The 24538-nt window shown below is 41.0% G+C and overlaps 1 protein-coding gene across 2 annotated transcripts in view; it reads right to left on the bottom strand.

The window, feature by feature from the left end:
• MBP (myelin basic protein) overlaps positions 1-24538 on the bottom strand; it is a 216699-nt gene that overhangs the window by 114963 nt on the left and 77198 nt on the right. For both annotated transcript variants that reach the window (XM_088475908.1, XM_088475909.1), the window contains exon 3: positions 4838-4922. In XM_088475908.1, coding sequence (XP_088332034.1) covers positions 4838-4922 — 85 coding nt within the window. The remainder of the gene's footprint in view (positions 1-4837; positions 4923-24538) is intronic.

Raw genomic sequence — 24538 nt, 5'->3', positions numbered from 1 at the left:
TTCTCATATTTAAGAGGTTGGTGTATGTGGAAGATACAGTGTAAAAACTATTTTGAGACATGTGTCATCATTATAACTATGTATACTTTTAAAACACATTTTTGGTTTAAAGATTGAAGGCATAGTTAGAATTTTACAAAAAAAAAACAGGAGAGGTGTAGAAATTACCAGTTTAATAAAAGCACAATGACAGCAAATTAGACAAATCCAGTAAATGAATAATATGACTTACATCAATAAAACATAGCCAATAGATCTAATCTAAAATTGTAAGCACTAAATATAAGATTACTGTATTAAACCTGAAAATATGTTCATTCACTGGTAGTGTTCATTCACTGGTTGATTCACCCGATTAATATTATTATTATTTTTTAAAGGAGAGGTAGGGCTTTAATTTGGCAGTATAATGGACTGAATATATGTTTTCATTTATGACATATTGGGGAAAAATAAATGTTTTCAAATTCTGCTTTGTGTAATGTCTTCAGCTAGTGCAAGTCCATTAATTTACCTAAATGTAATTAGCAAGTGTTCTTGAGTAATAACAATACCAAACACATATAGTTTAATTGAAATCTGAAGGAAATAGTAGTGATGTATTTAATTATGTAAATTTATTTCCTTTCTATTTTCAACTTCCCTTTTTGCCATCACTAAAATAATAAACGTAAACTAGACCTACTGGAGCAGCTTCTATTAGAACCAAATTACCTTGGTCCAATAGTCCTGGCAGGCACTGCTACTGCCTTTTTGCTGGGGGACGTTAAACTGGCCAAACATCCTACCCTCTGACTAGGCCAAGGGAAGGAGCACTTCCATACACAGCATGATGTATGGAAGAGATCCTTATTCACGGCATGAAGTCAGCTGAAATGCACTCGGGTGGATTGGAACCAAAGTAACCGATGCCAAACATACTTTACCATTTCCAAGCTGTGAAAGATTATCATTCAGGTCCATATAATGAATGATAATTGTTCAAATCAATTGTTTGGTAGCTTTAGTGACATCATGTGCATATAGCAACCTGTTCCATGTATAATGTGTCACAGCATTGTGCCCTGTGGTTCTTCTTTGAGGCCATTACTGGATAAGCAAGGACATATATGTAGTAAGAGCCTGCAGTGAAGGATGCGGTAGTGTCCTCACACACAGAGCAGGTGCTCTCACTAGCCATGGGCACAAAGATGTCTAGTTATGTCTCTGCATTTTTGGTTGATCTTTGACAAGCTGTTTATTTTGTTCTGTTGTCTTTCGTGCTCATCGAGACTACAGGACTTGCCCGACTCCATGACTAGCCCAAATCTCTTATTTTGCCATCTCTCAAAAGAAAGGGTATAACAAACACAAATCAGACTTCTTTTGCAGCACATTAAAACAGTTTCATTTTATAGATCTAGTATAGAAAGAAAATGCCTAAACAGGAAAAAAAGAACTTTCCCATAATTTGTTTAATTTAACTGCAAGATGCTCCAATACATACCATAAAAGGTGATTGGAAAATGCACAAATGTCACATAGTGGTAAGTGGGTTAGGAAAAGAAACATTATATTATTCAATATTCATTTTTTATATTTTTCTTATATTAATGCTTGTGGTTTTCTACTTTCAATTACATCTAAAAACTATTTTTTTTTAAATTGAGTTATTTTTATTGGGTGTTTATATTTTAAACAATAAAGTAAACATCACAAACAAACAGAAAAATAACACACATGCATAAAATCACATAACACAAATATGACACACATTATTCACCTGCGATATATGTACAACTTTGTAAATAACAAAAAAAAATAAAAAATGAAACGCATACTAACAGTAAATGCATATACCAACTAGAAAAAAGGGGAATAATATAATCGGTGCGAAATAATATCAGCAGCAGCATGTACAGAATATACATTATAATCTGAAATAAAACTGAAGCAGCTGGAAAAAATAAGACACAGAATTATCACAAGCCGTCACTTACCACATATTGTACATTGGACAATCAGGACTAAGGGGTCTATTTACTAAGCCTTGGATGTAGATAAAGTGAACAGAGATAAAGTACCAGCCAATGAACTCCTAACTGCCATGTCACAGGCCTTCCAAGGGTTAGTAAATAGACCCCTAAGTATCAACACAGGAATAGCAATATATTCAAACTTCTAGTCCAGAAACAAACATTGCATTGAAAGTTTAAAGGCTAGGGAGCTCATTCTGATCCAGCAGTAGTTCAGCATATCCAGACTGCAACCATCTCCGCCATTTTTTCGAACTTGGGTTCATCCTGAAGAGTTATATATATGTGTGTATATATATATATATATATATATATATATATATATATATATATACATACACACACACATATACAGTCAGGTCCATAAATATTGGGACATTGACAGAATTTTCATATTTTGGCCTCTATTCACCACCACAATGATTTTGAAATTAAACAAACAAGATGTGATTTAACTGCAGACTTTCAGATTTAATTTGAGGGTAATTACATCCAAATCAGGTGAACGGTGTAGGAATTACAACGGTTTCTATATGTGCCTCCCACTTTTTAAGGGGCCAAAAGTAATGGGACAAACTAAACAATCCTAAATCTAACTTTCACTTTTTAAAACTTTGTTGCAAATCCTTTGCAGGCAATTACAGCCTGAAGTCTGGAACGCATAGACATCACCAGACGCTGGGTTTCATCCCTGGTGATGCTCTGCCAGGCCTCTACTGCAAATGTCTTCAGTTCCTGCTTGTTCTTGGGGCATTTTCCCTTCAGTTTTGTCTTCATCAAGTGAAATGCACGCTCAATCGGATTCAGGTAAGGGGATTGACTTGGCCTTTGCATAACATTCCACTTTCTAGCCTTAAAAAACTCTTTGGTTGATTTTGCAGTATGCTTCGGGTCATTGTCCATCTGCACTGTGAAGCGCCGTCTAATGAGTTCTGAAGCATTTGACTGAATATGAGCATATAATATTGCCCAAAACACTTCAGAATTAATTCTGCTGTATTTGTCAGCAGTCACATCATCAATAAATACAAGGGAACCAGTTCCATTGGCAGCCATACATGCCCACGCCATGACACTACCACCACCATGCTTCACTGATGAGGTGGTATGTTTAGGATCATGAGCAGTTCCATTCCTTCTCTTCTCTTCCCATCACTCTGGTACAAGTTGATCTTTGTCTCATCTGTGATGTTGTTCCAGAACTGTAATGGCTTTTTTAGATGTTGTTTGGCAAACTCTAATCTGGTCTTCTTGTTTTTGTGGCTCACCAATTGTTTACATCTTGTGGTGAACCTTCTATATTCACTCTTGTGAAGTCTTCTCTTGATTCTTAACTTTGACACATCTACATCTACGTCCTGGAGAGTGTTCTTGATTTGGCCAACTGTTGTGAAGGGGTTTTTCTTCACCAGGGAAATAATTATTTTGTCATCCACCACAGTTGTTTTCTGTGGTCTTCCGGGTCTTTTGGTGTTGCTGAGCTCTCCGATGCGTTCTTTCTTTTTAAGAATGTTCCAAACAGTTGATTAGGCCACACCTAATGTTTTTGCTATCTCTCTGATTGGTTTGTTTTGATTTTTCAGCCTAATGATGGCTTGCTTCACTGATAGTGACAGCTCTTTGGATCTCATATTGAGAGTTGACAGCAACTGATTCCAAATGCAAATGTCACACCTAGAATCAACTCCAGACCTTTTACCTGATTAATTGATAATGAAATAATGAGGGAATAGCCCACACCTGTCCATGAAATAGCTTTTGAGTTGATAGTCCCATTACTTTTGGCCCCTTAAAAAGTGGGAGGCACATATTAAAACTGTTGTAATTTCTACACCGTTCACCCGATTTGGATGTAATTACCCTCAAATTAAATCTGAAAGTCTGCAGTTAAAGCACATCTTGTTTGTTTCATTTCAAAACCATTGTGGTGGTGAATAGAGGCCAAAATATGAAAATTCTGTCAATGTCCCAATATTTATGGACCTGACTGTATATGTATATGTATATATATATATATATATATATATATATATATATATATATATATATAGTTTATAATTATTTTTCATGAGGTATTGTAGTGTTAACAAAGGCTATCCACATTCCATACTCGGGACATGTATTAGCCATCATGACCTTGCAATACAGACCTTGGCTAGGGTACATAGATTAAGAAAATATTGTCTCATGTACTCATCGGCCAAGGTACCAAAGGCACACTCTACCGGTGTAAGATAACAGAATGGGGTATACCCGATGAAACAATTGCTCCAATCACCTGCTCCCAAAGTGGAGTACATTGAGGCAAGACAAAAGGAGATGCCAAAAGTCAGCCTGGGAGCTTCCGCATTTGGGGCAAGTATCATCAGGACGACCCCCAATTTTAAAAAGATGTGTAGGGGCAAGTCCTATGCAATGTAAACAATTGAATTTGTTGATGGCTAACAGTCGCTGTGGATTCTCTTGGACCGCCCAGGACCATAGACCAGAAATCGTCACACATAGTGCCAACCTCCATCTCCCACTTTTGTTTAAGACTCGGTAAATTAGAGGAATGGTGCGTATTCATAATAAAAACTATTATTTTTAACAGTACGCAGAGATTCCATAGTGAGGAGAGTGTCTGATAAATTAAATTGTCCTGATTAGATTTATTGTGCGTGTGTGTGTTTACAAATGATGTCCAATTCAATACAATTTAATTCAACTGACCAGAAAAGATATGCCTCCCTCTTATGAATTTTATGTTATAGTATTTTATCTCTCAGTTGCACGGTCACCTCTAATCATTGTACAGGTTTCTTCTTGTTCATGATACATACCAAACACTTCATTGTCGTCACATTCCTGGGATGATTCTGCCACCTGACTCACAGGTGTTTCTTCTACTACAGAGTTGTCTGTATTCTGTAACAAACCAGTAAACAAAAATATATATAAGTAATAATTCAAGTTTCTCATTGTGTCACTTATTCCAATTATATATTCTTATTCTGTATAGTCTTAAATGAAATATTTATTGAAGAAGCATGATCTGAGTTGATGAGGGGATTTCTATTCACGTAGACAATGACAGAGCTAAAACATAATGTAAATATAATTCATTCAGTATGCACCAGTAGTCTACATTTAGTGAAGACAGACGAGCCAGTATTCATTCTTAGTTTAATAGTAACAAGAGATATCACTGAGGCATTAGCTATACAGTTCCTCATGCCTCACTTATGTCACTATTTTCTAAATAATTGATTGGCTAATTTATTGATAGGCTGCATACTCAGAAATATTGATTTAACCCACAAATTGCTGCCTCCACTCCATGTAGGTGGTGTATTTTAAGGATACCTCTACTACAACTATGCTTGTTCATGGCGCGGTCTGTATAGCAGGCTGCTAGTTCAAAAATAAAGGAGTCCACACTCTATAGATGGTTTTGCAATTTACTTTTTCATGCATTCGCTTTCTTTGGTATCTTTATCGCGCATATGAAAAACCTGTATCAGAATACAGTGCCTTCTATATCAGTTGCTGGTTTCTCATGTAAAACGGAAAATTATTTTTTTTCCTTCAAATAAATCTGGAGCTGGCTCAAGACACTCACTGTTGAGCTCAGACTTCGTCACTGACGTTCTGTTCACAGCGGAGATTACTGCTGCCACTTGACATTATCCCGTCCATGGCTAGCTTAAAGGGTTCATGAGTTTTCTCTTATAATGGTTATTAGGGAGAAGCTGCAAGGAAAGTATATGAACACCACTTTCTGTCCTTAAAGAGGTGTTATACTTTCAGATACATGCCCTCCTGTAACATTTCACCAGATATGTCGCTTAACCATCTTGGCGTGCTTCATCATCAGGCACTTATATCACTACACAGTGTTTTATTTTTCTTACCCTTAGATGTGACATAAGCTCCCTTCTAGATACATTTGTATTCAATGTAGAGAGCACTAGAGTACTGTGTCTGAGTGCAACAAAATGATACTACTCTGTCTGAGGAAGACGAACTAGAAATCCACAAGATAAAAGGATTCGGGAAGTGTTGCAGGAGGACTTGCGACAGACAACAAACTGAAGTCGTAGAAAGATGGAAAAACTCTTTAAAAGAATAACCGGTATAAACGCTGGACACACTTTTTTGTTTCTAACTTCATTTTCTTAAAAACTTATTTAATTGGACCATGATATGAGACAGTCCGAGGTTTTAAGAATTAGTGCTAGTAAAAGCCACTAATTTTAAATAGGGACCAACTGACTAGTATAACTTCGATTATTCTGTGCACAAAAATGCAATCTTCTCTACATATTCCTATTCTTGTGGCTTTAACCGTTTATATTAGGGATGTGCAGGCTCGGATAGGTTAAAATTTTCCCCGACAAAAATCGGGTCTCAGAAAGAGGCAAAACGTCATCTTTCATGGACAAACATCATCATTCCTGGACAAAAGTCCATGGAAGATGATGTTTGTCCATGAAAGATGACGTTTTTGCCTCTTTCTGAGACCCGATTTTTTGGCGGGAAAAATCTGAACTTGGCGGGAAAATTCGAACCTATACATCAACAGTAGGGGCTTAATCCTATTATGTGTAAGTTTGCAAATGAGAGTTTGTATCATGAATCTCACAAATATCACATAAAATGTAAGATCCAATTAGAAAAGGCAATTTGGGGGCCTCAAGGTGACTGTGTGCTATCCTTCTACAAAAAGCGACCGAAGATATGCATGGCAAAAAGTTGGGAAACCACCCTGGATCCCAAAAAAGTGACAAGTGAGATATCAGGACCATATAGAAGGTTGTTAGTGGCCCTAAGAAAAGTACTGGGAGGTTCTTGAAAAGGTGTCAAATGGTTAATTTTTGCACTTTTTATTGATGGTTGAAAAATTATAGCAATCAAGTTTCATCAAAGTCTTTACAGAAATTTTGGGGTACAGAAAAAAATGTCTGTACGGTAAGTTTTCAGTGTTTTTACAAGTTTGTAAAAAGTTGGAGTAAACAGTTTTACCTCTCATCAATACAACACATCCACATACCTGTCTCACATCATCTACCCATCCACATACCTGTCCCACATCATTTACCTATCCACATACCTGTCCCACATCATTTACACCTCCGTATACCTGTCCCACATCATTTAACTCATTATTGAGCTTTTTAGAGAAATGTATCTGAAAACCGACGTCTTTATTGACCAAATCATCCTATTTGAACCCCTCCAAGTGCCTGATTATTCATTGGGAGGAGTATGCCATAGATTCTACATTATGTCCTGACATTTTCCCTACCTTTTCACCTGCTCAGGGGGGTGCACACAAAGACCCATGAATTTTCTCTGAAAAATCAATGTAAGTTTTTAAATTAGATTGCAAATGTAATCACAGGGCAAGTTCTCCATGAGAATGGCTCGCAGGACCCAACTCGCACCTATTAGGTTTGATCTCTAAGTATTTAAAATACAAGACAAAGACAATACTGTTTATTGAACTTATGATGGCAAGGATTGTAGTGCACCTCATGTTAGATGCAACACCAGGGTCTTGGAAACTGTTAGCATTGTTTGCAATTATACATTTTCTTTACCAGAATTGTGTGACTATCAGTCTGTGTGAGATCTCAATATCGTACAGCTAACAGTAGTAGGCACTATGCTATTTCTGAGAGCCAGTGATGACAGAACAGTAACTTTAGCTGCTCAATTCCATTAGCATGTGGCCAGTAACAATTCCTAGCAGACTATTAAAACATGAATAGGTAGCCGTTTCCTTCAAACTATTTTATTTGTTAAGTTAGTTGTGTAAATTAAAGAAATAATAACATTAAGATATAAGTTGCAAATTGGTTATGTAGATGCTTACCACTCTATTCTACAATTCACATCCTCTGATCTACTGTAAATGGTTAGCTTTCTACTCCACGCCCTTATTCTTGCTGTTCTTTTTGTTTATGGAACTTCTTTATATTTGATGCTCTGCTCAGTAAAGAGAAAGAGCACAATTATATGTAGAACAACATCCAACCACCACTAGGAGGAGCTGACTCCTCTGTATTGGTGCACATGAATGGCACAATAACGGTAACAAATATTGTATACTGTGCATTAAGCTCACATAATCATCTGATCTACAGATATTAGGGTTATTTCACCTTTGGACGTCAGTGCCTTTGTACAGGCAGAGGACGGAGCAGCAGAACGTTACCATAGATCTACTAAAAAAAAAAAAATATATGTTTCACAGAATATATTGTATAAATTTTATATATATATTGTATATATTTTATATATTGAAAGACAGTTGAGACAACTGGATACATATGAAAGATTGCCAGGAGACCCTACGGCAACATTTGCAAAGGAATTGGAGAATATCCTTACTGAAGCTTTGTCTAATAACCATATAACGACAACGATTAAGCGTGCAGTATATCCTGAACATCCAATTGTTCCAATTCTGTACACGGTGCCAAAAGTGCACAAAACACTTATCAATCCACCTGGCAGACCTATTATTTCTGCCAGGGGTTCATTATTCCAGCCCGTAGCAGAATATCTAGACTCATTGCTTCAGCCGCACATTATGAAACAAAAAACATACTTGAAGGACACTACAACATTTCTTACCAAATTAGAGGATTTCACGAATTTGGAAGATGATGTGATAATGTGCACTATGGACGTATCTTCACTATATACCTCCATCCCTCACAATGAGGGTCTTCAAGCGATTAAAACGTTTATCGACATTCTGGAAGAGCCGCTGGAATTGGACCACAACACCTTCATGCAATTATTACGATTCATCTTGACACGGAATTATTTCATGTATAACGGACAGTATTACCTTCAGAAGTTCGGATGCGCAATGGGGTCCAGTGTGGCCCCTGCTTACGCGAACATTTTCATGTTCCAACAGGAGCATGATTTCTTTTTTGGCAAATGAATTTTTTCGGAACAGATACTGTGGTATACTCGTTTCATAGACGATTTGTTTATGTTATGGAAAGGGGGTCCGCTTTTATTCAAACAAATGACGGAAGAAATAAACAGATTACTATCAACGATTAAATTCATGTGTACATACAGTGATACCACCATAGACTTTTGGGACGTCTCAATACATCTACAGGAAGGTAAACTTTCAACATCAGTGCACTACAAATCCACTGACCGAAATTCGCTTCTGGATGCAAGCAGCCACCACCCCAAAGCACTCAAAGAAGGATTACCCTACTCACAAATGTTAAGAGTTGCACGAATAACTAGTGATCCATCTAAACTATCTGAGGCACTGGAGGTGGTGGTAAATAAATTTCTGCAGAGGGGGTATGGGTTATCAGCGTTGCCCAAAACAAAAGTTCTTCAAATGGATAGATGCAGTCTTTTGAGATCTAATCGACCCAAAAAAGATCAGGAGAAATTTATTTGGACTACACGCTTCTCAACGGCAAGTCCTATTATTCCACGTGCTACTAAGGCATTATGGCCGATTATAACAACAGATTCTTCATTGCCTAGTTTGCAACATCAACGCCCAATGATTTGTTATAAAAGAGGTAAAAATTTGAAGGACTACCTAGTTAAAACAGACATCACGGAATAGAAACAATCATCAGTTTTGTTTGGCCAGACCAAAAAACCTGGCTGTTATCGCTGTCCCTCATGTGTTACATGCAATTATTTGATAACTGGTTCATCCTTTCAACATCCCCATACAGGAGCTAATATCAATACTTATCATGTGTTAAACATCAAAATATGTAATTTATTACATCACTTGCCCGTGCGGTCTATTTTATGTAGGCATGACAAGTCGGACGTTCAGAGAGAGAATGGCCCTCCACAGATCGGCTATTAACAAAGCTATAGCAGGAGGAAAAGTCGATCAACCAGTGGCAAACCATTCCAAAGAGAAACAACATCCATTGACAACTTTACGATATCAGATCATCGATCAGGTTCCCCCTCTTAGAAGGGGAGGTGATAGAAACATGCTGCTTATAAAATTGGAATCCAGATGGATATATAAACTGAATTCTTTGCATCCAGCGGGACTGAACGAGAAGATAGATTGGAATGTGTTTCAGTAATAACGCAGCTGCGATTACATAACGAACTATCATATTAGCATGTGTTAATATTTAACCAATATGATCCTTATTATGGGCAATTATGCACATGTACCACTTACTCTCGACTACATTCACTTTACATATAGTTATTCATGCGTTTTTTTTGCATGTATTTTTTTGCATGTAAACTTTGTGGTCATTTTGCCAAACAGTCTATCCCTGTATTTCTATAGTTCTACATCTTATCAGTGTCTCTACATAGTAGCTTACTGACTATGCATACATTGATTGGCATGACAATATATAGGTCACACCCTATAATTAGGGAGATCATGTCATGTCTTTTCTACACATATTTTATGTTTTTTACAGCCATTTCCCGGAGATGGAGGCAGCGTCGGTGTTGCTTAGCAACGACCAGACGAGAAGCGCTGACGTCATCGGAGGGCGTCCGGAAGGACAGGTGAGCGCGGTCCGTCTCCGGGATTGGCATACACGAGGTGATATAGCACATAAAAGGTAGGACAATTTGAATTTGTAGACATTCACTGTACATTTTTTTGCTGATCAACATTGTAAACATCACAGCAGCCTGAGGACGGGGTCCGGAGGGATCCTGAAACGTTGCTTTAATGCTGGATATTCGTAACATGTATTAATCGGTACTTTTACTACATAAACGTCTTTTTGTCATAGTAGTGCCGTGGACTTGTTCATACATATATATATATATATATATATATATATATTTTGTTATAAAAATGTACTATTAAAAGGAGTTTACATCTAATTTTTATACCACGTAATATGCTAAGATTGTTTTCCCAGCTGAATGCTCTATGTAGTAGCTATAGATTCAAAGCAAAGTTTAATAAAGTGAGGTAGAAATAGACTAATGCTGGGCATACACTGCCCGATGCGGCCGACAGTTTCCCGGGTAAATATCGCATCGGACGGGCATGCTGGACAATCCAGCATGCCCGACCGAGCAATATTTAACCCTCGGTCGCCCGCATACACGCTGCAATTATCGCGGCGATCCGCCGATATCGGGCGGATCGTCCCGATAATTGCAGAGTGTATGGCCAGCATAAGTAAGATTTTGTTATGTTATTATATATTTTTTTCTTGAGTAATCACATATAAACAAATACATAATACATTTAAAAAAAAAAAGTAACATGGTAATCAAAGTATAGAAACGTATTCCATCGTGATATTGATACATAAACAAACAATATCAAATAGATTCAAAAAGTCTAAAATAAAACAAAAACAAATAAAACCTGATGTATACATCAAGCAGTAACCCAAGTTAAAACAGGGGCAACACTTTATCTACTACCTCCATATTATACCATGTCAGTATGAATGCTTTTCTGACATGATCTCTAGTAGGTAATGGTAAGGTAATCAAATAAGGGAGCCAAATCATAAAAGTTTGTTTCGCTTGAGATTCCACATCCAGAGAACATTCAATCCAATCCATCTAAAAAAGATTCTTTATGTATCCATTGGAAAAAAATTTTTCTTTGAAGCAGCTGCTATACGAGCAAGAATCAAATCGAATATAAAATTTGGATATAGTGGAAAACAAGGGGCTAGACATAAATATAAGACAGGAATAATCATCAACCATGATATTCACAGAGTCCTCTTTGTAAATATCACATATACTTATTGTTAATGTATCCAGACACAACAGAAATTTTTTTATCAGAGTCTTCAAATCTGGTGAAATAATTATCCTCTCCTTAGAATCTCCTCTGTTCCAACTCCTCTCTCAGGTTAGTTTTTACCGGAAAAAAAAGACCAAACAAAAACTCATGGTCCAATATCATAATGTGAAACACATACTACTTCTTCAATCAGCATGCATATGTAATTCTCGTGTTGTCTAAGAAGGTAGCGTACCCAACTCACAGAAAAAGGTGTTGTATTGTGTCTATAAAGGTCTCTTTCCCCAGCAATCCTCCACCATGTGGGACAGCGAACCCTTCACCAACACCGTACATATGGACATACCCCACCTTACAGGAAATAAATATCTATAAATTGTTGTAAAGGTATCTTCCAGGCTGTTAGACCAGTCACCCCAGGTTCTCTTATCCCTCCAAATGGTTTTCCACAAGGGACTTACACAATATGGGTAACAAAGAAACAAATTCTCCTTAGCTTCCAAAATTTTATTTATTCCAACATAGGATAAAAAAATATTTTCCAACAACGCAGTGGGAGCAAGTAGGATACCTGACCTGTGCAAAGATGTAATTCAGTCCGGATATCAGGTCAGGAACACAATCGAGCCACCATAGCAGGTTCAGAAAATAACAAATGGGGAGGACCAAAAGGCCCAGGACATATGGACTTTAAAAGGCAATACCTAAATTACTATTGATATATGTTTGTATGTCTGTCCAAAAGGGCTGTATCACTGGGCACATCCACATACATTGTATGATATCTGCATCCACAGTGGAGCTTTTAAAACACAGAGTTATCAGAAGCACCCATGGGAAAGCAAAGTTTAGGAGTGTAGTATGCTCTATGGAGTATTTTATAATGCAATTCTGCATAAGAGGATGAAACCAATTGCTTGCTGAGCATAACATACTGCCTGACAACAGTCTGCAAGTTGACCCCTACAAAAGTATCACTCCATTTTGGTTATTCCTGTAGTCACTTTAAAAAGATCTAACTTCCGTCTAGTATGAGCTTATATCAACGATGTAGGGTAAGAGCTACAGTATTAGGTCGTAGTCGTATGACATTATCAAAAGTACAGGAGAGCTCAGTGGGTTTTATGCGTGATAGCAATTGAATAATAGCGCTACGAACTTGAAAGTATGCAAATAGGGAAAATCAAGAGACAGGTACTTCTCTAAATTCTGATATGGTAAGAACAAAGGAGCACTCGAGATCTAAAAAATTATATATCAACTTAAGTCCCTGAAGGTGCCAAGATCGGATGACAGCGTTAGCCTCACCACCCTGGAAGTCTGGGTTGGAAATTAAGGGCAAGAACAAAGTCAAGAAAATAGCGTTTTACTGCATTCCCCATATGTAAAAAGCTTCGTCATGATGGGTAATGCCACCTTCAGGTGGGGTTACCTTATAGAAGCCTATGGGCATCTTATCTGGATGCTCTTCCTTGGAAGGGATCCGGCATGCGCAGAAGAAAGACAGAGGGACTTCTGAGTGTTAAACCCAGAAGTCCCTCTGACCGGAGCCATCACAAAGGACAGCTCTTATAGGGAGTGTACCTGAAGACAGTTGGGATGTACCACATCGTGGATGCGCTGCTTAGTACATCCCACCCTTAATCACTTGCCTAGTGTGGTGCATCGTTTGCTGCCATGTCCGACTCTACGTTACCTGACATGGTAGCAAACATTAAAACCAGTCAGAAATGACAATTGGTGGCTGCTGGAAGATAATCTTCCAGCAACCGCCAATAGTAGAAGGACCTCCCGGCTCCTCTGCATCCCTGCACCCTCCTCCAGTGTCTGCCGTGCTGACGATCACTGCTGATCGGGCAGCACGGCAGGGCCCCCCCCACCCCGCTGCTGCAGAGAGGAGCAGCCGACAGGGAAATGCAAAGTTGCGATGTCACATTATATATCGGTGACTGATATGTTAAAAAATCGATTATAATGTAATGTGTTTAAAAAAAATCAATAAATCAGTATCTAAGGATGTGCATACCTTACACATGTTCTGGTATGGATGCGTGACAGAGTTCTACAGAAATGTGGAAGCTTACTGAGCAACATCCGAATAGACTTATGTTTAATTGGAGTGATTTAATAAAATATTAAAATAAGAATTTTGTGTATTTTATTCTGCTTTAATGCATTTTGCAATAGCTGTCAATCAAACATGGACAGCTCTACCCTTTGTTCTTACATCTGCATTTTGCCTAAAAAAAATGTATGTATGCCCAGTTCTCATCATTATCCGGCACTGTATAAGACCACATCAAAAAAAGGTATTGTTTCTGGTTGCCAGGGGAAAACACATCAGCCATGGCCATACAGTTGGAGATGCGCCTGATGCCTCTATTTCCATCCCTGCATCACACCTGACAATTGAAAGTCCCAGTATATAAGGTGGTGTCACTTTTAACAAGAGCACTTTTTATAGCAGCTGGAAAAGTGTAACACTTTGTAATCTCACATTTTATAATGGGTGCATGAAAATGCTCTGTGTTACAGGGCCTGCTGAGATAGGATATATATCAATTTGACAACATTTTCATTGAGTGCTTTGGTCACTTGTCCAAAATGCTGCTGACATTTTATTTTAAGCTGAACAATTAAAGCACTTCTGTGCTTATAAAAATTATTTTAATTTGGAGTGATTATACTCTATGCTCTGCTTAAAACATGGAGTGAAAATTGTTCATATGACACCACTGCTTACTCTGTGAAAACTTGCTTAAAAAGCATGCAATACAATTAGAGGAAACGTTAAAACATCAAACAACAAATCACCACTTACAATACAACTAAAGGGATGCATTTTCTCTGCAACATTTTACATTATTTGAATGAAGAGTTTTGTTACAGAAAGATCAGATTTGTTTAGATTACTGTCCATACTAATGGATTACAAGTATACAAACACAGCTGATAACTGTAATTCTTAGTGTAACCACATAGTATGTGATAATCAAAACATTTGCACGGGATTGCCACAACCCACGCTACACTCAAATTCATTTTGCGATTTCTTTAGAACTAATTTTATTCAACTGGAGGTAATGTGCAACTGTTTTGATTACTATGTGGTTACACTAATACAATGATCAGCTGTGTCATCTACTTATGTCTTACTTTACCATTTAGTCAGTTTAGTCAGTTGTTTGACATTATAAAATGAATACAACACTGGGTGAATGGTTTACTGGCGCTTTCCCCTTATTATAAACTACAATGTGACACAGAAAACAAGGATGAAATGAATCCACTTTAATAAACACATCTACCCTCCAATAGGGCAAACAATCTCTTAAAATTAAAAATTCTGGGATCAATAATCCAGATAAAAACATAAATAACATATAGTCATAAATAAAAATGTTGGACATAAAAAGATTTTTCCTAAATACACGATGCTTCTATTTCTTAAAGTGCTAGCTGCGGATTCATTGTGCAATAAAGTGTCCGTGCATATGGGATACACAACTTTCAATTTTGGATAAAAAAAGGAAGAGTTTTTCGCCATTAAAGATACTTTTTCTTTTCGTGTTGGGTGCAGTGACTGAGGATTGACACCATCAGGTATAAGCTTTGGGGCCCATTACATCTTTCCCCTTGTTCAGCCCTCTGGAGTTCCTAGGTCCGGAAGGTCAAGGGGCCCCACTCTTTTCCTGATGGTATGAATCTAGTTGATTGATGTTTATCTCCTATGCACGGACACTTTACTTATAGAGTGGACCTATAGCAAATGAACAGGAAGAGAGGAGTCCGACTTAGGGAAGACAAGCCGTTTTTCCCATCACCATGGAGATCCGGTGGTCTGCAAGCCATAAGAAGATATAAGAGGGGATCCTTTTAGGAACGGACTAACATGTTTACCGGAAGTGAGGTCACTTCCGGTATATCGCTTTGTTTTGACTTTAAGTTTATAAGTATTGTTTCTACATAAATACAACATGTACTTATCCTCTACATGGGGCCCATATAGGACGCCATGGATAGAGGGACGTCATAGCAGTACATATTCAATATTTATATGTTTTAACACCACTTCCGGTGGTAATATCCCAAACAGGAAGTGTGTTATTTGGAGGGTATTTAAACCCATTTCAGTCACAGGTCAGTTAAGCCTTGATAAAGACCCAGGAGATGGCGGTTGAAACGCGTTGGCTGCAGTGACTGAGGATTGAAACCATCTGGTATAAGCTTTGGGGCCCATTACATCTTTCCCCTTGTCCAGCCCTCCGGAGTTCCTAGGTCCCGAAGGTCAAGGAGACCCACTCTTTTCCTGATGGTATGAATCTAGTTGATTGATGTTTATCTCATATGCACGGACACTTTACTTATAGGAGTGGACCTATAGCAAATTATACTGAAAAGAAAAAGTATCTTTAATGATGAAAAATTCTTCCTTTTTTATCCAAAATAGAAAGTTGCACGGAAATATGCACGGACACTTTATTGCACAGTGAATCCGCAGCTAGCACTTTAAGAAATAGAAGCATCGTGTATTTAGGAAAAATCTTTTTACGTCCAAAATTTTTATTTATGACTATATGTTATTTATGTCTTTATCTGGATTATTGATCACAGAATTTTTAATTTTAAGAGATTGTTTGCCCTATTGGAGGGTTGATGTGTTTATTAAAGTGGATTCATTTCATCCTTGTTTTCTGTGTCACATTGTAGTTTATAATAAGGGGAAAGCGCAAGTGAACCATTCACCCAGTGTTGTATGTATTACTAGATTTGTCCTCCAGGTGAAAGGAATTTGAGTGGCTCTAGACTGCAAGAGAGACTTCGGTTTCTCATCCCCTGGAGCGCCTTTCTCACTTTTCCACATTATCTGTTTAAACTTCTAAAATGAATAACTTAAGGCCAGTGGTTCCCAAACTTTTTTGAATCATGGTGCCATAGAGTATCAGCATTGTTTTCATGGCACCCCTAAGTTTAAGGTTGTTATTGAGAAATTCAGAAAAAATTTAGTAAAATAGTAAAGTGAAGTAAATTGTGCTGACCTGTCATCCTTGGGTTCAGTTATGTGGTAGTGAACAGAGTTGTGCTTCTGTTTATTCACATATTTACATTACATTGACCATAAATAATTTGATTTGGTGATGGACCCCCAACCTGAGGCACCCCTGCAAGTGTCCAAAGGCACCCCAGGGTGCCACGGCGCAGTTTGGGAACCACTGCCTTAAGGCACTTGAATCTGGCTACTGATCCTTATTACAGCTTAGCAATTGCCATATCACTCAGTGTAGCTGCTTGTTGTGTCTGTTCTCTACTTTTTGTCTCGTCCTTACGTTTTGTTGTATTTAATTTAACTTTTCACAATGCTCTTGTGCTTCTGATGTCAATCAAATTACTGTCCATTTCCTGCATCTATGTACCTCAGAGTCTCGGTCATATTGGACGAGATGCATGACGCATCGCATTCAGGATGAGATGCATCCCGCCACCCTTTGCATGCATGCTGGCGTTAGTTACTCGGTAAGAACTGCCCTTTTGTCAGGGCTCAGCCGGGGATCGGCTCCCGCTTACCGCGCCGCCGGCTTCCCCTGTCATCCTGGGTGGTCGGGCAGCTTGCGCGATGGCGGGGGAGAAGCTGAGTATTCTCCCCGCATGCAGTGGCTTCCTGGTGGGCTGGTGTCCGGCATCGCAAGTCCGGACATGGGCGCCGACATGACAGTCGGCCCATGTGACTGTATCCTTCTCCCTGATAGGTCCGTGATCAGCTGATGCTGTGCACCTGTCTAAGGGTTCCCCTGGGTATAAAACTGTTCCACAGGTTCCAGGAAATTGCCTGAACAACGGTTGTCTCCTAGCGTGCTATAGTGAGTTCCCGGTCCAGGTTCCTAACCTCCCTTGTAGCAGCAGTGTTATCATCTCTACCTGTGTGCCTTCCGTCTCTGTAACATCCGTGCAGCAGTGTATACCATCTCTACCTGTGTGCCTCCCGTCTCTGGTGAATACCTGTGCAGCAGTGTTACCACCTTTACCTGTGTGCCTATACGTCTCTGGTGAATATCCGTGCAGCAGTGTATACCATCTCTACCTGTGTGCCTCCCGTCTCTGGTGAATACCCGTGCAGCAGTGTTACCACCTTTACCTGCGTGCCTATACGTCTCTGGTGAATACCCATGCTACAACGTATACCACCCCTACCCGTGTGCCTTCTATCTCACTTGAAATCCTTATTGACATTTGATCCTCGTGTCAAGGTGTTTTTCTATACAGTGTTTTAAGGGACTGTTTGGTGCCTTGCAGGCATATCCTCGCTGGGCCACGGGTGTAGTGTCTCTATCCCTGCAGGGCTTGGGTACCTGGTCAAAGGACCGCGACCTGCTCACGGGGTGCAGCTAAGCCCATATCCCAATTGGGGGGGTCACTGGCGAACACCATCCTGTGGGTTAGACTCCGCACCTTTGCCCAGGTCTCGCCAACACTCAAGACCTGTGGATGAGGAGAACGTACATCCAGGCCCCTCGTCTCAGCTTCTTTCCCCAACTTAGGCCCACCACATCCTCTTCTCTGGTCTCAGACGTGACAGTTTGTTCAGGCCAAATGGAGGCTGCAGGATCCCAAGGTACTGGGTCTCTACAAGAGTTGACCTCTCGGATGGACAACCAAGAGGCGGCTCAACAACAAGTGGCTCAGTACTTACAGGAGCTCTCGAGGCAACTGGTTTCTATACAAACCACATTGGCCTCTATTCTTCCGGCTCCTCCGGCTGCAGCTCCCGCACCTCCTCCATCAGTTACTCCACTGGTGGCTCCTACCCCCAAACCCCGACACCAGTTAGCTACTCCAGAAAGGTTTGATGGTGATCCCAGGCGGTGCCGCGGATTCATTAACCAATGTGAGATCCAATTTCAGTGCCTTCCCCAGAATTTCCCCACGTCTCAGGCAAAAGTGGCATATGTTATATCCCTGTTAACAGGAGCAGCGCTAGACTGGGTCTCCCCTCTATGGGAACGGGCTGACCCCATCGTATCTACTTACGAGGAATTCGTTTTAGCATTTAAGAGAATTTTTGATGAGCCAGGCCGTTCTGCATCTGCATCTTCTGATCTTCTCCGTGTGCGTCAGGGCGCACGATCCATAGGGCAGTATGTAGTCCAGTTTCAGACCCTGGCATCAGAATTAAAAAGGAACGAGGAAGCTCTTAAGGCGTCCTTCCTTCATGGACTCTCTGAGAGGATGAAGGATGAACTTGCCTCCAGGGATTTGCCAGAATCCTTCGCTGACGTGATCTCTCTTTGTATCAAAATTGATCTTCGTCGCCGGGAAAGGTGGGCTAGTAGGGGAAGAGGTGAACGTCTGCCTGTCCGTCCTTCTGCTGCCAGTCCACCTATGCCCACCTCAGCTATGGAAGAGGAACCGATGCAGGTCAATAGAACTAAACTCCCCCCGGCAGAGCGCAATAGACGCTTCCAAAATAAGCTGTGTATTTATTGCGCTGCACCTAACCACATTTTGAAGAATTGTCCTCTACTTGCGGGAAATGCGAGACCCTGACTGAAGTAGGGAGCATTCAGTTGGGGGTCATTCTCAAGCCATCCCAATTATCAGAGAATCTTCTAGTAGTGTCGCTTTCCCATAAGTCCAGGACAAGAAAGGTCCATGCCTTAATTGATTCTGGAGCCGCTGGTAATTTTATTTCAGAGAAATTGATTCACATTTTGGGTGTTCCAGTCGTTCCCCTACCTAATAAATTGTTACTGTCCGGGCTAGATGGTAAAACGCTGGTGGGGCTACCCATTTCTTCGCTTTCTTATCCTGTGACTGTCCGAGTTGGATGCTTACATCAGGAAATGTTAGAATTTTTTGTATTACCCGAATCCTCCTATGAGCTGGTATTAGGATTGCCCTGGTTGAAACAACACAATCCTGTCTTCGACTGGGATGCTATGCAAATCTTGTCCTGGGGCTCACATTGTTTTCAAAACTGTTGGGCCAAGGTCATTCCAGTATGTAACCAAGCAACGGTCTCCAACCCAGCTAAGAAGTTCCTCCGTCCTGAGTCTCCTAGACACCCCTCCCAGACGGGGTTGCCGAGGCTTATCAAGAGTTTGCCGACGTATTCTGTGAACAAGCCACAGATGTACTTCCTCCGCATCGACCATGGGACTGCGCTATCGATTTACTTCCCGGGAAAAGTCCTCCACGTGGCCGTGTTTACCCCTTGTCCGTGCCAGAGACCGCGGCCATGGAAGAATACATTAAGGAAAACCTTGGTAAAGGGTTCATTCGGCCCTCTTCTTCTCCTGCAGGGGCAGGTTTCTTTTTTGTAGGGAAAAAGGATAGAGGACTCCGTCCGTGCATAGACTACCGAGGCTTAAATCAGATCACCATAAAAAAATCGGTACCCCTTACCTTTAATTTCTGAACTTTTTGACAAAGTCCAAGGGGCTCAAGTTTTCACCAAGCTGGATCTACGTGGCGCGTATAACTTGATTCGAATTAAAGTGGGGGACGAGTGGAAGACCGCGTTCAATACCAGAGACGGGCACTTCGAGTACCTTGTAATGCCCTTCGGTCTTTGCAATGCACTAGCTATTTTTCAAGGCTATGTCAACGAGGTCTTCCGGGATATTCTTCATAAATTTGTTGTGATTTATCTCGATGAAAACTTAATTTTTTCCAGAGATTTACAGAACCATCATCTTCATGTACGGGAGGTATTGTCCCGCCTTCGGGCTCATCACCTCTTTGGGAAACTATCCAAATGTGTGTTTAATCAAACGTCGGTACCTTTTCTGGGTCATATAATCTCCGGGAGGAGTCTCCAGATGGATCCTGATAAACTAAAAGCAATCTCGGAGTGGCACCTACCTACTTCTTTAAAAGGTACTCAGCGTTTCTTAGGATTCGCAAACTATTATAGGAGATTTATTCCACATTTTTCTACACTGGTAGCACCCATTACCTCCCTCACAAGGAAAGGAGCCAATCCTTCTAAATGGTCTGTTCCAGCAGTACAAGCCTTTCAAAACCTAAAAAGAGCCTTTTCGGGAGCTCCAATTCTCTGCCAGCCGCGAATTGACAAACCGTTCATTGTGGAGGTAGACGCGTCCTCTGTTGGAGTAGGGGCGGTATTATCTCAGACTGCTGAAGACGGGAAGACTCATCCCTGTGGATTTTTCTCCCGTAAATTTTCTCCTGCAGAAAGGAATTATATTATTGGCGACCAAGAACTGTTAGCTATGCGTTTAGCCTTGGAGGAATGGCGGTATCTTCTTGAAGGGGCTAAATTTCCTGTTACGATTATTACAGACCATAAGAATCTAATCTATCTGCAAACTGCACACCGGTTGAATGCCAGGCAGGCACGATGGTCACTTTTCTTTCTAGGTTTGATTTAAAACTTCAGTATCGTCCAGGTGTGTTGAACAAAAAAGCTGATGCATTATCTCGCTCCTTTATGACCAAGTTGGAGGAGGAGGAGTGTTCTCAAGTTCGTCCCATTTTAGACCCAATGGTGTTTGCTCCTACTCAAGTAGTATCTCTACCACCTGGGAAAATTTTTGTACCTCCTAATTTACGTAAAAAATTGCTGGTTTGGGCTCAGCTCATGCATCCTTGTTCGCAGGTCACACTGGAATCACCAAAACCTACCAGTTCTTACTTCGATCTTACTGGTGGCCGACCATGAAGAAGGATGTCACGGAGTTTGTCCGCTCCTGTATCAAATGCGCCCAACATAAAACTCCGCGTAGACAGATGGTTGGTCCTCTTCGTCCCTTGTCTATCCCAGCTGCTCCATGGACCCACATCTCAATGGATTTTATTTCTGAATTACCTCGGTGCAAGGGGCATAACACGGTATGGGTGGTCGTGGATCGCTTTTCAAAAATGGCACACTTTATCCCGCTCGTTGGTCTTCCTTCTGCTCCTCAATTAGCAAAAATTTGAGACATCTTCAGATTACACGGTCTCCCCAAGGAAATAGTCTCTGATCGAGGTGTTCAATTTACAGCCAAATTCTGGAGAGCCCTGTGTAACACCTGTGGAATTAAACTGAACTTTTCCTCAGCCTACCACCCACAGTCGAATGGTCAAACGGAAAGGGTCAATCAAGAGCTGGAGACCTTCATTAGGCTCTTTGTGTCATCTTCCCAGGATGATTGGGTGGACCTCCTACCATGGGCAGAGTTCTCTCATAATTTTAAATTCCATTCTTCCTCTAAATCCACTCCTTTTTTTATGGTTTTCGGTAGACACCCACGAGTTCCAGATTTCCAGAAGCTTCCATCTATAGATGTCCCGGCTGTGAATCAAGAGATCCAATCCTTTTCAGTTTTATGGAATAAAATTCGCCTATCCCTAAAGCAATCTTCAAGGAATTACAAGAAATTTGCGGACAGAAGACGTTTGGCTGTTCCACTGTTGAGAGTTGGGGACAGGGTTTGGTTATCTTCCAAGAATATTCGTTTAAGAGTCCCGTCCATGAAACTTGCTCCACGTTTTATTGGGCCATATCGTATCCTTAAGATAATCAGTCCAGTAACTTATAAATTGGAACTTCCTTCTCAAATGAAGAGTTCAAATACTTTTCACGTTTCTCTCTTACGACCCCTGGTGCTCAATCGTTTTCAGAATTGTTCTCCTAAATTGCCTCAAGTCAAGACATCACAAGGAACTGAATTTGAGGTGGAGAAGATCCTGGATTCCCGGCACAAATTCAACACCCTTCAATATCTCAACGATTGGAAGGGCTACGGCCCCAAGGAAAGGGCCTGGATCAGAGCCTCTGATGTACACGCTCCACGACTAATCCAGAGTTTTCATAGGAGATTTCCAGGTAAGCCTGATGGGTGTTCAGTGCCCACCCTTAAAGGAGGGGGTACTGTCAGGGCTCAGCCGGGGATCGGCTCCCGCTTACCGCGCCGCCGGCTTCCCCTGTCATCCTGGGTGGTCGGGCAGCTTGCGCGACGGCGGGGGAGAAGCTGAGTATTCTCCCCGCATGCAGTGGCTTCCTGGTGGGCTGGTGTCCGGCATCTCAAGTCCGGACATGGGCGCCGCCATGACAGTCGGCCCATGTGACTGTATCCTTCTCCCTGATAGGTCCGTGATCAGCTGATGCTGTGCACCTGTCTAAGGGCTCCCCTGGGTATAAAACTGTTCCACAGGTTCCAGGAAATTGTCTGAACAACGGTTGTCTCCTAGCGTGCTATAGTGAGATCCCGTTCCAGGTTCCTAACCTTCCTTGTAGCAGCAGTGTTATCATCTCTGTGTGCCTTCCGTCTCTGTAACATCCGTGCAGCAGTGTATACCATCTCTACCTGTGTGCCTCCCGTCTCTGGTGAATACCCGTGCAGCAGTGTTACCACCTTTACCTGTGTGCCTATACGTCTCTGGTGAATATCTGTGCAGCAGTGTATACCATCTCTACCTGTGTGCCTCTCGTCTCTGGTGAATACCCATGCAGCAGTGTTACCACCTTTACCTGCGTGCCTATACGTCTCTGGAGAATACCCGTGCTACAACGTATATCACCCCTACCCGTGTGCCTTCTATCTCTGGTGACGTCTCAAGTAACCGTGAGTTGCTGCCCACTTGAAATCCTTATTGACATTTGATCCTCGTGTCAAGGTGTTTTTCTATACAGTGTTTTAAGGGACTGTTTGGTGCCTTGCAGGCATATCCTCGCTGGGCCACGGGTGTAGTGTCTCTATCCCTGCAGGGCTTGGGTACCTGGTCAAAGGACCGCGACCTGCTCACGGGGTGCAGCTAAGCCCATATCCCAATTGGGGGGGGTCACTGGCGAACACCATCCTGTGGGTTAGACTCCGCACCAGTGCCCAGGTCTCGCCAACACTCAAGAACGTACATCCAGGCCCCTCGTCTCCGCTTCTTTCCCCAACTTAGGCCCACCACGTCCTCTTCTCTGGTCTCAGACGTGACACCTTTGCGTATGAGGGACTTACGGGTCTATGACTCAGAAGTCCCTCTGGCACCTAAGCAGAAGGACGCAACCACGCCACGGAGGGATGCTGGGAGAGATCCAAATAGAAGCCCATAGGTTTCTATAAGGTAACGCCATCAGAAGATGTCATTATCCACCGCAACCTTGGTGTATATGAGAAATGTGGTCAAACCCGCATTTTCGGAGTTTGACCGCATTTCTCCCCTTGCTGCATGCCGCCCATTGAGTTATTTGTTGGTAGAGATGTATAAGTGAGCTCATTTTCCAAGTAACCCTCTCTATCTGACAGATCATTGAGATTCCATGTAAGGAATTTCAATCCTATTGAGGATTGCTTCCTGGAATGTTGGGGGCATTAACTTACCTAAAATATGAAAACACAATTAGCACACTTGTTAATGGACAGTATTTTGATATGTTTTACTTCAAGAAATCCACCTCATAGAAGCCATATTTTATTTGCACATGCTCCATATTATAGATATTTGAAAATTGAAGCATGAATCTCCACTACTTTTTCTTAGTAGCCACTTAGCCAGGATACATATTGATACAGTTACACTTTCTGAGCATGCTGCAGTTGGTTTGTGTTCTATGACTCCAGCTCTAATGGGGAGTAATAGGCAATGAAAGTTCTAATAATAGATGGCCAGTTACATTCATTTTAAAAGTACAGATGTGTCCTTCTACACCTAGCCTTCTACAGATGTGTCCTTCTACACCTAGCCTTCTACAGATGTGTCCTTCTACACTTTGGGGGGCTATTCAATTTGGGAGCGAAAAGTCCGTGCTGGACTTTTCGCTCCACAGAGCAGGTTTTCC

Source organism: Taudactylus pleione, unplaced genomic scaffold (genome assembly GCF_031769625.1).
Source record: "Taudactylus pleione unplaced genomic scaffold, aTauple2 ptg000179l, whole genome shotgun sequence".
Lineage (NCBI taxonomy): Eukaryota > Metazoa > Chordata > Amphibia > Anura > Myobatrachidae > Taudactylus > Taudactylus pleione.
The sequence above is the reverse complement of the archived record's forward strand: the minus strand, read 5'-3'. Positions and strand labels throughout refer to the sequence as shown.